The 15,661-nt window shown below is 37.0% G+C and overlaps 1 protein-coding gene across 1 annotated transcript; it reads left to right on the forward strand.

Annotated features, from left to right (window-relative positions):
- Positions 1–1,769: 1,769 nt before the first annotated feature.
- LOC131609287 (tropinone reductase homolog At5g06060-like) lies at positions 1,770–4,006 on the forward strand. The gene is made up of 4 exons (XM_058880982.1): positions 1,770–2,184; positions 2,273–2,489; positions 2,571–2,683; positions 3,624–4,006. The coding sequence occupies exons 1-4, from the start codon at positions 1,885–1,887 to the stop codon at positions 3,789–3,791; spliced, it is 798 nt and encodes a 265-aa protein (XP_058736965.1). The 5' UTR covers positions 1,770–1,884; the 3' UTR covers positions 3,792–4,006.
- Positions 4,007–15,661: the final 11,655 nt, after the last annotated feature.

Raw genomic sequence — 15,661 nt, forward strand, 5'->3', positions numbered from 1 at the left:
TTTTTTGAATTGGTAGATAAGAATTCACCTTTATTGATTTTTTTTTGAAAGCAAGAAAAATATTATTAATGAACCAACCAATTCACAAAAAACAAAACAACCTCCTACCAAAGAAAATTACACACCTATTGAATTCTAGCTTAAGTAAAACAATGGGTTATTGCAAAACTCATAGAAATTACAATTGGTATGTTTAATTTTCCCGATATACGACCATCTTCAAATTAGAGCTTTACAACACCACACCACATCTCTTGAATTCCAAGTCGAATTGTTGAAGACTATCTCATTTCTACGAAACCAAATGCTCCAAAGAATGGCTAGCCAAACAACTCCCTCCTTCCCTTTTTTGACCTACTTTGCACGACAAAAATTGCTCCAATGCCAAAAATTCTCCTTAAAATCATCGGAGCAATTAAGGTTCAAACCTATCCAATTTGCCATCTCCTTCCAAACAATAACGAAAAAACGACAACGCAAAAAAGAATGACGCAATGTCTCATTAATTTCCTCACAAAGCACACAATCTAAATTCGAAAAAGAATTATGGATACCTCTTTTCAAAAGTAAATCTTTAGTTGGAATTTTGTTAAGGAAACACCTCCACCCGAACGCTTTTACCTTAAGAGGAACCTCCGCCTTCCAAATATCTTTTAAAACCGAATCATGTCGATAAGCCGGGCCATGAGGAATATGTCTTCTATTCAAAATAACGAAACAAGAAGAAACAGAAAAACAGCCATCAACCTCATGCTTCCAAGTAACCAAAATCCGGCTGATCCGGTTTAAAAACCACCACAGATAGCAACTGAGCCAAAGCTGCTGCCGGTCCGGAATGCTCAGCAATAGAACCCGACACAGTGCTGGAAGATCCAGCGGCCAAACCATTTAGGGCAGCAGCAGCGTTGGAAGACAGACTGGCAGCAGCGGCTGCACTTGAATACACATTGGCAGCAACTTGAAACGCTGTGGAAGCTGCAGGCGCGATACCAAGGTCACTCCAACACCAATTACCATCTTTCCAACCCATCATAGCAGCAATAGAGGCATCTTGCAAGAGGGAAACGTTAAACAAATTCGGGAAAAGCTCTTTTAAAATGCCTTATTTCAACCAATGAGAATGCCAAAATGAAATTGAGTGTCCATTACCTACATGAAAAAAACAATTGTTAGAAAAAAACTCCGCCGGTATATTTTTCTCCATGGATGTAATATCCATCCACCACACCGAAGATGACCAAGCCGTTGATTTGATCTTGGCACAAAAAGAAGTCCTTAACTTCACATCCGCACACCTCGCTTTCAAAGTACGGTACCATAAAGAATTAGAAGCCCCAACAATTCTCCAATTCCACTTCAATAAGAAGAGCGTTGTTGAACTCTTTCAAGTTTCTAAATCCGAGACCACCCTTCTCTACCGGTAAGCATAAATCATTCCAACTAACCCAATGCATTTTCTTTTTCTCCTCCGCATTCTCCAATTCACCTTTATTGATATTGGTATGCCATGTACTTATTTTTTAAAATTGGGTAATGAAGTAGTCCCATGTCATAATTGCCTCTTAACCCGAATGTGGAATGGACCACCACCAAATACCATTAACATGCAACTTTGGTTTAAGCTTCTATCCAATTTATATATTGCCAACTTATATTAATGTTACCTATTTTTAGGTGGACTTGTTTTAGGCCACTCTTCAAATAATTTAATTTGCCTCTTGAACATTTAAGAATCACTAAATGGTATAACTGATTTCCAAAATAGGAAACTCTAAAAAAATAATTAACTTTTAAAATTCACCACTAAATCATACACAAGTGTATATATATTTCACTTTCTTCCATTCCAATTCCAAAAATCCAACTAATCAGTAGTAAAGAAAAATGGCAGAAACAAAGTTGAGCAGCTTCAAAGATAAAAGATGGTCACTTCATGGAATGACTGCTCTAGTTACTGGTGGAACCCGAGGCATAGGCCATGCAATTGTAGAAGAGTTGGCAGAATTTGGAGCAGTTGTGCATATATGTGCAAGAAAACAACAAGAAATTGATAAATGTTTGGAAGAGTGGAAAGCCAAAGGATTTCGCGTTACAGGGTCAGTTTGTGATATACTTGTTCCTGGCCAACGTGAAAAACTAATGGAAACTGTCGATTCGATCTTCAATGGAAAACTCAACATTCTAGTAATATATATGTTTTATTCCATTTCACAATTCTGCTTTTTTTTTAACCTTTTATTTTATGATTAGTCTAAAATGGTTGATGTTTTAGGTAAACAATGCTGGATCAATGACTCCTAAGACAATCCTAGAATATACTTGTGAAGATATGGCAACTATAATGGGTACTAATTTTGAGTCTGGTTACCATTTGTGTCAACTTGCACATCCACTTCTAAAAGAATCTGGGTATGGAAGCATAATATCCATATCTTCTATTTTTGGTCTGAAACCTGTGCCCTTTTCCTCTATCTATGCAGCTTCTAAAGGTGTGATTTATTTATAATCTTAGTATATACTTAATGTGTTATAAAGAGTCCTACCATTTTAATGTAAAATTCTATGTATAGGAGCCATAAATCAATGCGCCAAGAACTTTGCATTGGAATGGGCTAAGGATAATATTCGAACAAATGTTGTGGCACCTGGACCTGTTGTAACCTCCCTTTTGGAGTCTATAATGGTAATGGTATCATACAAAAATGTTTTATTCTCTTAGAAATATTAAAATATATATATATATATATATATATATATATATATATATATATATATATATATATATATATATTTATATATATATATATATATATATATATATATATATATATTTATTATAAAAAAAATAAAATAATTAATGTCGCTTTTGACTCCGGGGAGTCCGAACCGGAGAACATTGTTTTGGATACCTCCGTTTGGTGTCCAATGATAGACTGAGTTGATTACCGGTGTACTGAGTTGAGAAGAGGAAGGTTGAGAGTGGAGGAAAGGTTTTTCTGATGCGGCAGAATGGAGTGTCGTGGGAGTAGTGAGTTGAGAAGAGGAAGTTGAGAGTGGCGTGAAAGATTACTGTGGCGATGGGGAAGAAAGAGATTCTCATTTCAGGGTTTAGGATTTTCTTTTATTAAGAGGAAGGATTTCACATCAGTGGAGTAAAATACCCGATGTGAAGGCCAGATATAACAACATTTCATTTATTTATCAAACTGCCACCATGTTTTATTTTTTCATCAATGGACTTTTCACATCGGTGGAAATTTAGGCCCGATGTGAAATCCTTTATATCAAATATTTTTTCCCTAAATCAAATATTTTTTACATCATTGAAAATAAATAAATGTCTGATGTAAAATTCATTGACAAATATTTTTCACATCATATATCTTAAAACCTGATGTAAAATCTTTTAAGTAAATGTCTTATTTTTAGTAGTATATATATATATATATATATATATATATATATATATATATATATATATATATATATATATATATATATATATATATATATATATATATATATATATATTAATTATTGAACTTTATCTTATAATAAAGACCAGAGAGGATTAACTATGTAATGAAGCTCATAATACTAACTATATAATTTTTTTGTTATAGAAACATCCAGAAGCTGAGAATGTATGGGGCGATGTATTGTCTCATACACCTATAAGTCGAGTGGGAGAAGCTAAAGAGATATCAGCATTGGTTGCTTTTCTTTGTCTGCCAGCTGCTTCATATATCACTGGACAAATTATAGCAGCAGATGGTGGTTTCACTAATTAAGCTTTTCTCATCATTTTAATCTACTAAAATAAAATCTTTACTTCAAGTTGGTCTTGAAGAAATTGGCAAAATAGGTAACAACTCTATATACTAAAAAATTTTGTGTCAAATTTTAGATCATATACAATAAACATTTCCTCTAAATCAATCTTATTACAAACTTGTAACAATTACTAGATATAATATAATTTTAAGTGTGTTATTTTTTTCTATAATTTCCGTTAGGTTTTAATATTACATTCGATATAACATGTTGTGTTGGTGTTTTTATTTTTTAATATTGTAATTTTTAAATATATATAGTATACAAATTGCTAGTATTTTGTGAATATTGTGAAATAAAAAGTGGTGTAATATTTATGTTTTAAACTAATTCAGATATTTTTAAATTGTAATAATTGGGTTGATGAAATTTTTATTTTTTATTTAAGAGAAAAGTTTTATTTTGACAAAAATTAATTGAAACATATTTTCAGTAATTTTCGGTTAATTTTAGGTGTGACTGAAAAAATTAATTGTCCTTATAAGGTGATTATTTTTTTAATTTAAATATGTTTGTTATTTATTTAGAACAAAGATAATTAATACTAAAAAAAAAAGTTTGGTTGTGTTTGTCACTTTTCAACATGGGTGTTTTTTTTTCTTCTTTTACCATTTGTTTCATCCAATTTATAGATTGCAAATATATTGATAGGAAGTTTCCTATCAAAGGTATAAAATTAGGATTTTCTATACTAAAGGAGAACACTAAAAGCTAAGAGAAATAAAAGATAAAAATAAATTTTATTGATTTTTTTATAACCTAATGTCTCAGTGAGACTACAATATATAATGTTACTAGTGGATAACAAACTATAAAGTCTAAATATTAATAAAGGCCTAAATAATAATACCAATAAAATTACTACTTATATAAATTCTTAATAAACTTAAATACTAAATTCTACTCTCTATCATTATTCACCCCTTCAAAAACAACCTTGTCCTCAAGGTTGTAAGTGTTTAAATGAGATAAACTTCAAATGAAATATTTAATATCATCTACCAAAATGTATTCCATTGCTTCCCCTCGTGTAAATAAGAGAGCACCCTCTAAAATCTCATTGTATAAAATATGACCTCAACAAACCTTCAGGGGTAAAATTATTTTCTTCCTCTTGACATTCTTCAATGTAGATATTTCAATCTCATCAAAAGTAATATATTCAATATGTGACTTCTGAGAATCAATAACAACTATATTTTCAAATTGACATGTAGAATTTGAGCAACATCTCTTGTTGTAATTAGGACAAGCCAAGTAAAAAACATGTTGGATAGAAAGTGGATGGTACCTCGCCAAAAACAAGCAAACATGTGCAACATGTTGTAATGGTTAGTATATTAAATGCAGAGGAATAATGTACTGTTTTATTAATATCAAGATTCAACTTCCAGTGTATAACTTAGAAGGAATCAAATGGTTACAAGCAATGGAATGATAAGGCGAGAAATCTCAGTGTGAGGAAGAAGAGAGAAGAATATTCTCATATAAATCATTCACACCCTCAGTCTCAATCCCAATACTATAAATACTAGGGTTAATGGATGAACCCTTGCAGCTTGCAAGAAGGACGACGCGTCCTCATTCCTCTCCCCACTTCCTGATTTTGTGGCTGCCTAACAGCATTTGTCTTATTCTCATTCTTTTCCACCTGTCCTTTCTGCTGAGGTGGCTTTCTCATTACAATACCTTCCCCTTTAAAATCAACCTTGTCCTCAAGGTTGAGGTTAGGATATTGTTCAGCCATCTCTTGAACATCATCCCATGTTGCCTCGTCCACGCTCAAACCATCCCATTGAATCAGCACTTGCGAAATGGCTTGATCATGTCTCATGATAGTCCTCTGTTGAATTACTGTGGCAGGCTGTAAGATAGGTCCCAATTCATGTGTTGTCAAAGGCAAAGGAAGGTATGGCTCAGTATGCAATCCTTTGAACGGTTTCAATTGAGATACGTGGAACACCGGATGAATACGTGCCTCAGAAGGTAGCAACAGTTTTTAAGCCACTTTTCCTATTTTCTCACTAACAGTAAAAGGGCCAAAATAACGCATTCCTAATTTCTAATTTTTTCTCAAGGCCACAGAATTTTGCCGATAGGGTTGTAACTTCACCAATACTTGCTCCCCCGCTGCAAATTGCACATCTCTTCGGTGTTTATCGGCTTGAGTCTTCATAACTTGTTGGGCACATTTCAGATTGAGTTTCAATTGTGCGAGCAATCGATCTCTGTCCATTAATTGATTTTGAACACTCACAGCATCAGTTGGGGAATGACAGTAACGACTTATAGTAGGAGGTGGTCTGCCATATAATGCTTGGAAAGGAGTCATGCCCAAGCTAGTGTGAAAAGCTGTATTATACCAATATTCAGTCCAATCAAGCGCTCTAAACCAGGACTTAGGATTTTGAAATGTGAAACATCGCAAATACATCTCACCACATTTGTTGAGAGCCTCGGATTGGCCATCCTTTTGAGGGTGGTATGTGGAGGACATTGCCAATGTAGTGCCTTGTAATTGGAAAAGATCCTTCCAAAATTTGCTCATAAACACTTTATCCCTATCTGAAACAATTGATTTCAGCATCCCATGTAACTTAACTACGATGCGCATAAAAGCTGACCGTCTTGCTATTGTAATTAGTTTTCATAGGGCTGAGTGACTGTACTTCGTCAGCCTGTCAATGACAACCATGATGACTGTGTATCCATGTGAAGGGGGTAACCCGTTGATAAAGTCCATTGCCACATCTTCCCACACTTGATTTGGTATGGGCAATGGTTGCAGCAAACCCGAGGGAGCTCTAGTATCGTGTTTGGCCTGCTCACAAATGAGACAGTTTTGGACAAACTTTTTGATATCCTGTTTCATATTCTTCCAAAAGAATTGAGCTGAAATTCGAGCCATAGTGCGTGCGATTCCTGCATGTCCACCCACAGGAGAAGAGTGAAACTCAAGTAACAATTTGGAACGGAATTGAGGATCATCCAGAACCACGATTCTGTCTTGCCAATACATCAAACTGTCTTTCATGATGAATTTGTGTCCCTGTATAGTGTCAGAATTTTGAAGTTGAGCCTGTAAATTACTGTCATGTGTTGTACTACTGCGTAATTCAGCCAAGAGTGCTACTTCAGGTTTGGATCATGCCATCAAGCAAACTCTGGAAAGTGCATCCGCTGCTACATTTTCTTTGCCAGGCTTGTATTCAATTGTGAAGTCATAGCCAATGAATTTGTGTAACCAAGCTTGTTGTTCAGGAGTTTGTAGTGATTGGTCCATCAAACTCTTCAAACTCTTTTGATCCGTCCGTATGATGAATTTATGCCCCAATAAATAGTGTCGAAATTTGGAAATTGCCTGTGTGATAGCAAATAATTCCCTTGTATAGGCTGATTGTTTCTGCATCCGTGGTACCATCTTTTTCGAAAAAAACGCAATTGGATGCCCAAGCTGGCTTAACACAGCACCCACTCCCGTATCCGATGCATCAGTCTCAATGGTGAAAGGTATGGAAAATTGAGGTAGTGCCAGAACAGGCGCAGTAGTAATAGCAAGTTTCAATTTATCAAAAGCCGCAGTAGCCAGTGTCGTCCACTTGAAACCCTCTTTCTTCAGCAAGTCCGTAAGAGGAGAAGCAAGTGTTGCATAACCCTTAATAAATCTGCGATAATATCCAGTCAATCCAAGGAACCCTCTGAGTTGTTTGACGTTACTAGGCTGTGGCCACTGTAAAACCGTGTGGATCTTGTCTTTGTCCATAGCCACGCCTGTGCCATAAACTGTATGGCCTAAATAATCCACTTTCATCATGCCAAAGGAACATTTGGAGAGTTTAACAAACAAACGATTTTGTTGTAAAATCTACAAAATTGTTTCTAAATGTTTGATGTGAGCAGCAAATGATGGGCTATACACCAGTATATCATCAAAAAAAACCAATACAGACTTTCTCAAGAACGGCTGAAATATTTGATTCATGAGACATTGAAAGGATGTAGGGGCATTAGTTAAGCCAAAAGGCATAACTAGCCATTCATAATGTCCCTGATGTGTTCTAAAAGTTGTTTTATGTCGATCACTAGGCTCAACCAAGATCTGATGATAACCTGATCGCAAATCGAGTTTTGAAAACCACTTAGCGCCAAATAACTCATCCAAAAGTTCATCCACAGTGGGCATAGGAAAAGTGTCTTTCACAGTGATTGCATTGAGAGCTCTATAATCTGTACAAAACCTCCAAGTCCCGTCTTTCTTTTTAACCAAAACAATTGGTGAAGAAAAAGGACTGCTACTTGGTTGGATAATACCTTCGGTGAGCATCTCTTGTATCATGGATTCAATATGTTCTTTCTGGCTCTGTGGGTACTTGTAAGGTCGAACTTTGACTGGACAGTTGCCTGGCATCAATGGAATCATATGGTTCTGAGCTCGTGGAGGTGGTAACCCTGTAGGTTTCTGAAAAACCTCTTTGAACTTGTTCAGCAATATTACTAGATCTGGTTCCGTGGTTTGGGGTAGCTCTAACCAACAGTCTATTTCATTGAAATGATCCGTTTGCTGAATTGAAAAACAAGCTTCAATCGCATCAGTATGGTATAATCTCCTCATGTGATGTAACTGTGCTTGTTGTGCGCTCTGACTTCTTTCTCCTTGTAATGTCACAAACTCACCTTTATCAAAAAATTTAATGGATAATGACTGATAGTCAGCTACATGTGGTCCCAATGTAGCTAGCCAAGTGGCTCCTAATATCAAATCTGCTCCAACAATAGGCAATAAATATACAGGAATCTTGATGTCATGATTTTGGACAGCTACACACAGTTCAGGAATAGACCCCTCTGGACTTAGGGAATTACCATTTCTCATCACAAGTATAGCACAACCCTTTCTCCCTTCTAATTTGCATCTCTGCAGAACTCATTCTTTTGACATTTTGGTTTTTAGGCTGGAAACTCGAGGGTTTGGCATTTGGAGTAGGTAATAAGGGAGGTGTAGAGGTTCTGTTAGGGTTTGGGTTTTGGAATGTGTTAAGTTTGGTATTTGAGTTGTTGAGTTGGTGTTTGGGAACAGGTTTGCATTTTTCTTCAAAGAGTTTGGCCAAAGCAACGACTCTTTGAATGCAAGTTGGTGTTTGAGCGAAAACTTCTCTTTGAAATTCCTGTTGTAAGCCACTAACAAAACAGTCAAGTAATGCTTCAGTACTAACACCATAAACGCGATTTGCCAAAGATGTAAATTCCAGGTAATACTCAACAACCGTAGCTTTTTGTGTCAGCTTAAATAACGTAGCACGAGGACATTCATAGCAAGAAGGGCCAAAATCTACCTCCACAGCACGGGTAAAGATTTGCCATGATTGGAAGGGGTTTGTACGTTGCATCATTTGAAACCAAGGCACCACTTTTTGATCCAAATGAACAGCCACAATCGTCAAACGCTCCGCATCTGGAATGTTGTAATATTCAAAGAACTGCTCTGCTTTGAAGATCCATCTAATCGCATGGGAACCATCGAATCTGGGAAATTCGAGCTTAACGCTTATGGTTTGAAAAGGAGGTCGAGGTCGTGAGTTCCTATCATCATGTTGTGAGTCCGCTGCATTCTTCAGAAGAGATTCGACTGCCGATTCGATTCTGGAAAGGCGTTGGTCATTGTCTGTTTCTAAGGAGATGATTCTTTTTGCTTGTTCGCGGTCTCTGAGATCCATGGCGTCGAAAAACTTGAGAAGCTGTGACTGAACATCGTTCTTGATTTCCTCTTGGATTTCCTTCAAGTGAGCGAATTCAGACATGATGTAATGAAAAGCACCAATGTAATGGTTAGTATATTAAATGCAGAGGAATAAGGTACTGTTTTATTAATATCAAGAATCAACTTCCACTGTATAACTTAGAAGGAATCAAATGGTTACAAGCAATGGAATGATAAGGAGAGAAATCTCAATGTGAGGAAGAAGAGAGAAGAATATTCTCATACAAATCATTCACACCCTCAGTCTCAAACCCAATACTATAAATACTAGGGTTAATGGATGAACCTTTGCAGCTTGCAAGAAGAACGACGCGTCCTCATTCCTCTCCCCACTTCCTGATTTGTTGGCTGCCAAACAGCATTTGTCTTATTCTCATCCTTTTCCACCTGTCCTTCCTGCTTAGGTGGCTTTCTCATTACACATGTTTTGCTAAATCACCATATGTTTTTGCATCTGCTCCAAAACATACTTCTTCAATGCAATGTGAAAAACTCTCTTTCTAAACCCCTTGAATTAACCAAAATGCAGTTAGTGCCACAGTATACTTCACATTTGAACTCATTAATCTTTCCAACATATGACAATAATCTTTATTTGCATTTTGAGGAATACTATTAAGAGTCGAATAGCCCATTTATTAGCTTCACTCTTAATTTGTGATAACTTGTCATTAAGAGAAACCATGCCACACATTATAACTTCCCCGTGAGCACTATCATTTGGTTCCTTACAAAATTTACTTAGCACCCCTTCAATTTCTAATAACTGTTTAGTTTCAATGAAATTGGCATAGTCACCTTCAAATTTAACTCCTCTTCTCCACATTCTAGTTTCTAGACATTGTTTATATCTCTTTGATAGCTTAGCAGAGCCTTCCTCATACAGCTCCACTACTACCACACCTGGCTCCATGTATTCTGTGTCCATAGAAGATGATTCAAAAGACACTTTACGAAAAACGGCCTTGAACATTCCTTTTACTGTCTTCTTTTGTTGTGCCACGGGAGCAGGTGGCTTCTTTTCAGGTAATATATCAACAAAAATGCAATTTGTATCGTCTCTAAGTCCCTTTGCTTGTATAGCTTCTTTTACAATCTAAGGTGCAACAGCCTCCGCTGTCATGCTATGACAACAATCAAGAGCCACTTCTGCAGGTAAAGAATCCCAAGCACCGACACTGCCGATAACAAGTCGGCCTCTAGTAATGGATAACTTCACTTGTTTTACATGTGGTAATAGGACAACAAATTCACCGATATCCATATCTCCAATCGATCGTGAAAGGTGCAAGCCACCGAGCCAACTTCTCAAAGAACCAACCTCTGCACCTCCCTCTGTATTTCAACGACCAACCACACCTTCTACCTTTCGACCTCTCTCAGAAAACTCCAAACACTAAACAAGCTCATTCTCAGACCCTAAACAAGCCACAAAAGTCTCTATATCACGATGACAACACGGATCAAGAGCAAACACAGGGATGAGGTAAATATACCTCATCCAATCACAGAACTTCTTAGAACTAAAATAAGTTGTCACTCGTTTAAAACCAAAGATTCGTATCTGCGATGGAAAGTTTGAATTAAGTTGATCAACAAAGCCAGGAGGATCAATATAAAACCTACCAGAGATAACTTGTCCAACAACATTAACTCCTTTATCAGTTCCAGCGGACCGAGCCCAGTCATAGCGTTTAGAAATTTTGTGATCCTGATTTGGTACAGCTTCAGACACATACAAGGCTTCTTCTAGTTCACCTTCTTTAGTCTTGGCACCAGGATTTTTCTGCATACCCTTCTTGGGATCTGGCTCTTCCGCAGCAAGATTAGGTGACGGCCGCGGAGATGAACTTGAAATTATTGGAGTTTTGTGGCTGACGGCGTATGGTTGGTGGCTGTTATTGGAAATGTTGGAGCGGACGAAATTGAAGATGTATGGGTGGATTGAGGCACACATTAAGTCGGGAATAGGTATGGTAGTTGGGGAATTTGTGGCCATGTCAAAGTCCAGGGCCTGGACAGTGACGAGGGGTCTTGCGGATGCCATTTATGGGGAAGGAAATGAAGGAAAGTGAATTAGGGTTTTGGATACTGGCTTTATCTCTAAGCTTTTACTTGGATTTGGCGGTTTCGGCGGAATCATGAGATCAACAATATCGTGAAAATCCAAGAAGTTGGAAAAATGTTTAGCCATTGAAATTGTTACAGATACAGGATACATAATTTCCCCACAAGGTGTAAATGCTTTGGAGAAAGACAAATGAGTTTCTTTGTGCTTAACAGTGGGGGAAAGCTTCTGAACTTGTAGGTCACCATAAATGGTAGGAATTTGTTCGACAACAAATTCTTCATGAAAAGAACTTTCATATATAGATTTCGTCGATTCCAGATATAGCTACTGTCATACCCCAAAATTTACCCGTTTTAATTCACGTCTTTTAATTTATTAAGGGGGTTAAAAATTAAGAGCCATAGGGTTTAATATATCTATTATTAAACTCGATCTCTTATAAAACTCTCTAAAAAAAAGGATGTGCAAATATATAGGCCCAAATATTTTGGGCCCATCTATTTCATTCTAAGATTTCCTATATACTATTTTTATCATTTTTTTAATTAATTTAGTTTTTACTATTTATCTCATTCTTATTTTCATTATACTTTATTATCATGAATTATAATTAGATTATTTATTATTATTAGGCTCATTTTGAACATCATTAGTATTAGGATTATTATTAATCAAACTATTACCTATTATATTATTTAATCAGCAGTTAATTAGTTGGTATTTGATTAATTGTTTTCTTAATTAAACTAATTGAAATGAAGATCAAGAAGGGGCGCATTAGGCTAGGGGGTTATTGGCATAGTGAGCTTGAGGTAATGGGTGTTGGACCGAACAAATGCTATTGGGTCAATGGGTTGGATTCTGGGCTTGATGGATCAGGGTATGGACCGGGTCAATCTGACCCGAGTCCTGTTCATCCTCATCTCCAGCTTCCTAGCGCCGCTGCAAATGGACACAAACCCTAGCTTCAAACTAAATCAAATCCCAGCATTGAATCCAGATAATCAAATCTTAACAAACATAAAATGAAATCTGAATGTATTTTTAATGAATCAAAAAGAACGTAATTTACAGAATCAATTACAAAATCAAATCTCTGAATCAAATACAATCTTCACCAATTAAATCTAACAATCTAATCTTGCCTAAAACGGATCTAAAACCTAACTATATAACCTAAGAAGAATTAGATAAAAGGGGGAGGACATTGCTGGGGGGAAGGACTTGAAGGCCGCCGCGAATACGAAAAAACCCTCACCTTCATCGTACCTGCGAAAAGAGAAAAGGGAAGAGGATTAGCGACTTGGAGCTCACACGTTCCTGAAATAGAAGATATAAGGTAATTCCAAACGAACGCTTAGCTTATAATATCAGTTCGCGTGCTCGATTTTGTGTTCGAATGTTGTTTTGTTTTTGGAAATCTTGAATCTGGGTTTTTACTGGGGGTTAAGGTTCATTGTTGGGGTTAGGGTTCATGATCGTTAGGTTTAGGATTCATAGGGTTAGGGTTTGAGGGTAGGTTGAAGATGAAGATCAAGAGGATCTTCATCTGGGTTCCGGTATTTTTCTGGAAATCTGGATTGGGGATGAATGTTCCGATGAACATTCATCGGAAAACTGGGGGCTTACGGTGGTTGTGGGGGTTTTCAACGGCGGTTGGGTGGTGAGTCTCTGGGTTTTGGTTGAGGGTGGAAAGAAAGAAGAGAGAGTTGAGAGAGAGTGGGAGACGAAGAGAGAGAAAGGATCCAGAAAAATGAGTAGTGAAAATTGGATCTTGGTGGTTAATTCTTCCCTGGCCGTTGGATGCTCGACACGTGGCCAAGCTATGGCCATCTGTCGGCGCAACTGGACATGATCCAGTGCGCGTTCCCTCGCATGCTCCTTCGGCCATTAACGCATGCATGCCGTTGATGGGGATTCGAGCGGATCTCAGCCTTACACGCTTCTGAATGCACACCGTAACCATACACCCTCGTTACACTTGATCTAACGGATCAAAACTCTTAATGGGCTCCCCCCTTTGCTAATTACACCCCCCAGGTTTACTATATTAATGCAGCATACACCCCCTTGTACAAAGATTAAAAATAACATGTAATTAATTAATTTTGTGAAATTTTAATTGTTTAATTATTTGTTCTCTCTTGATGATTTAATACAATTTTCTCCTCGAATCGACTAAATCCATTAGTCGCGGTAGACGAGAAATAATTTTTGATCATTTAATTTATTTATTAATAATATAATCGATTCTGATTTATTTATTAACGATATAATCGATTCAAGTTTAATTCTCTCCTCGACCCGACTAAATCTATTAGTCGCTTTAGACGAGAGATAAAAATACACAAATTAAAATACATTTTAATTTGCTGCCCGCGATGATCAATCTATCGATCTGAGCAATCAGCAATGCCCGTAATCCGTTAGCTATACTGACCAAACCTATTGGTCACCGCATCTAACGGTGACATATTAAATCAGGGTTGTACGCCCAAAACATCTAAAAAACACTAAACCACGATACTACGGATATTTATCCCAGGCAATTCAAAATGCCTTTCAAATCACAAACTACGATAGGCCATTCAAAAAGCCTTCAAACAATCAAATTCTAATTCTAAGGCGTACAGTCCTGTGCCCGAACTACGTTGACTCTGATTCTCCATAAGGAGATACGTAGGCACTTGGATAACCAAGGCGAGTCCCCCTCCCTAAAATCTCAATTTTTCCCCTATTCAATTCCTTAGCTATTAAACCTTAATAAATTTAGCCATAAGCCTTAACCTTAGATTCAAAGCCAATAGGAGAGGGTTGAGGGTGCCTAACACCTTCCCTCGACTTGATTATAATAACTTACCCCAAATCTCGTATCTGCGTAGGGTTTCCTATTCGCCCTTCAGAATAGGTGGCGACTCTAAATCTTAATTTTTAGGGCAGGTTGCTACAGCTGGCGACTCTGCTGGGGAAAATCATCAATGGTGAATTATTATGCTCCTAAGGCTTGAGAGGGTTTAGGTTTGGCAAATTATTTAGGTTTGTGGCGAGCGATTAGGGTTTGGCATTTTGCCATTTTTAAGGTTTGGGGGAAGGTTTATTTTTTTTTAATAATAAATATTTAATTCTTTATTTATTTATTTATTGTTCTCATTAAATGTTTATTTGTCATATCTGTATAAAATGCTTAATTGTTATAATCTGCAGTGTTGGGTTTTATATGTGATTGTTGTTAAACCTAAGCGTGGGAATTATAATAATGACCAGAGGGGAATTACATCGCCTACGAGTCTTATTATAATTCCACTCAGAGTGGGTTGAATATTCGGAAAGGTCTGATACGAGGCTCGACCTTGTTGAGGGCTGGACTGGGTATTTAGCTGATCTCTCTGAGAAACAACCCCTAAAATTCGAACCTCATGGATCAATGAGTTGTTCCAAAATCCAAAGAGACAAAAAGTCTCGGCGGCTACGAACAATCCCATGAGACCTTCTAGAACATTCCCGTGGGAAAGGTAGGCTCCTGAGCCGTTACGTCGAACCTATGAACCTAGGGCTTATATGCTTATGTGTTTAACTGTACGCTTTCACTATTTTTCATATATCTCATATAATTGCGGCATTCATCATGCATCATGTGCATTCTTGCATCAAGTCTTATCCAAAAAAAAAGGTGATAAAAAAAGAGGATTTATTACATCAATGGATGTGGATAAGACATAAACACGCATAAAACATATCATTCACGGCATGCATATCATTTTCATGGAATTGAAGGAAGATTTCTCTTTTCCCTTCAGAGCAAGAGACCATTGGGAAGGATAATCTAACATCCCGACCGTCTTATCAGACAAGATTTCAGCAAAAGAAATCAATGGATCAGCTAGAACAGAATCAAACCGCTCTTCGTGAGGAGGTGGATCAACTCAAGGTCAGTGTGGAAGAGGTTAAAGGAGGTATGACTCAGATGCTAGGACTCATGAAGGCCCTACTAGATAAAC

Source organism: Vicia villosa, linkage group LG6 (genome assembly GCF_029867415.1).
Source record: "Vicia villosa cultivar HV-30 ecotype Madison, WI linkage group LG6, Vvil1.0, whole genome shotgun sequence".
NCBI lineage: Eukaryota > Viridiplantae > Streptophyta > Magnoliopsida > Fabales > Fabaceae > Vicia > Vicia villosa.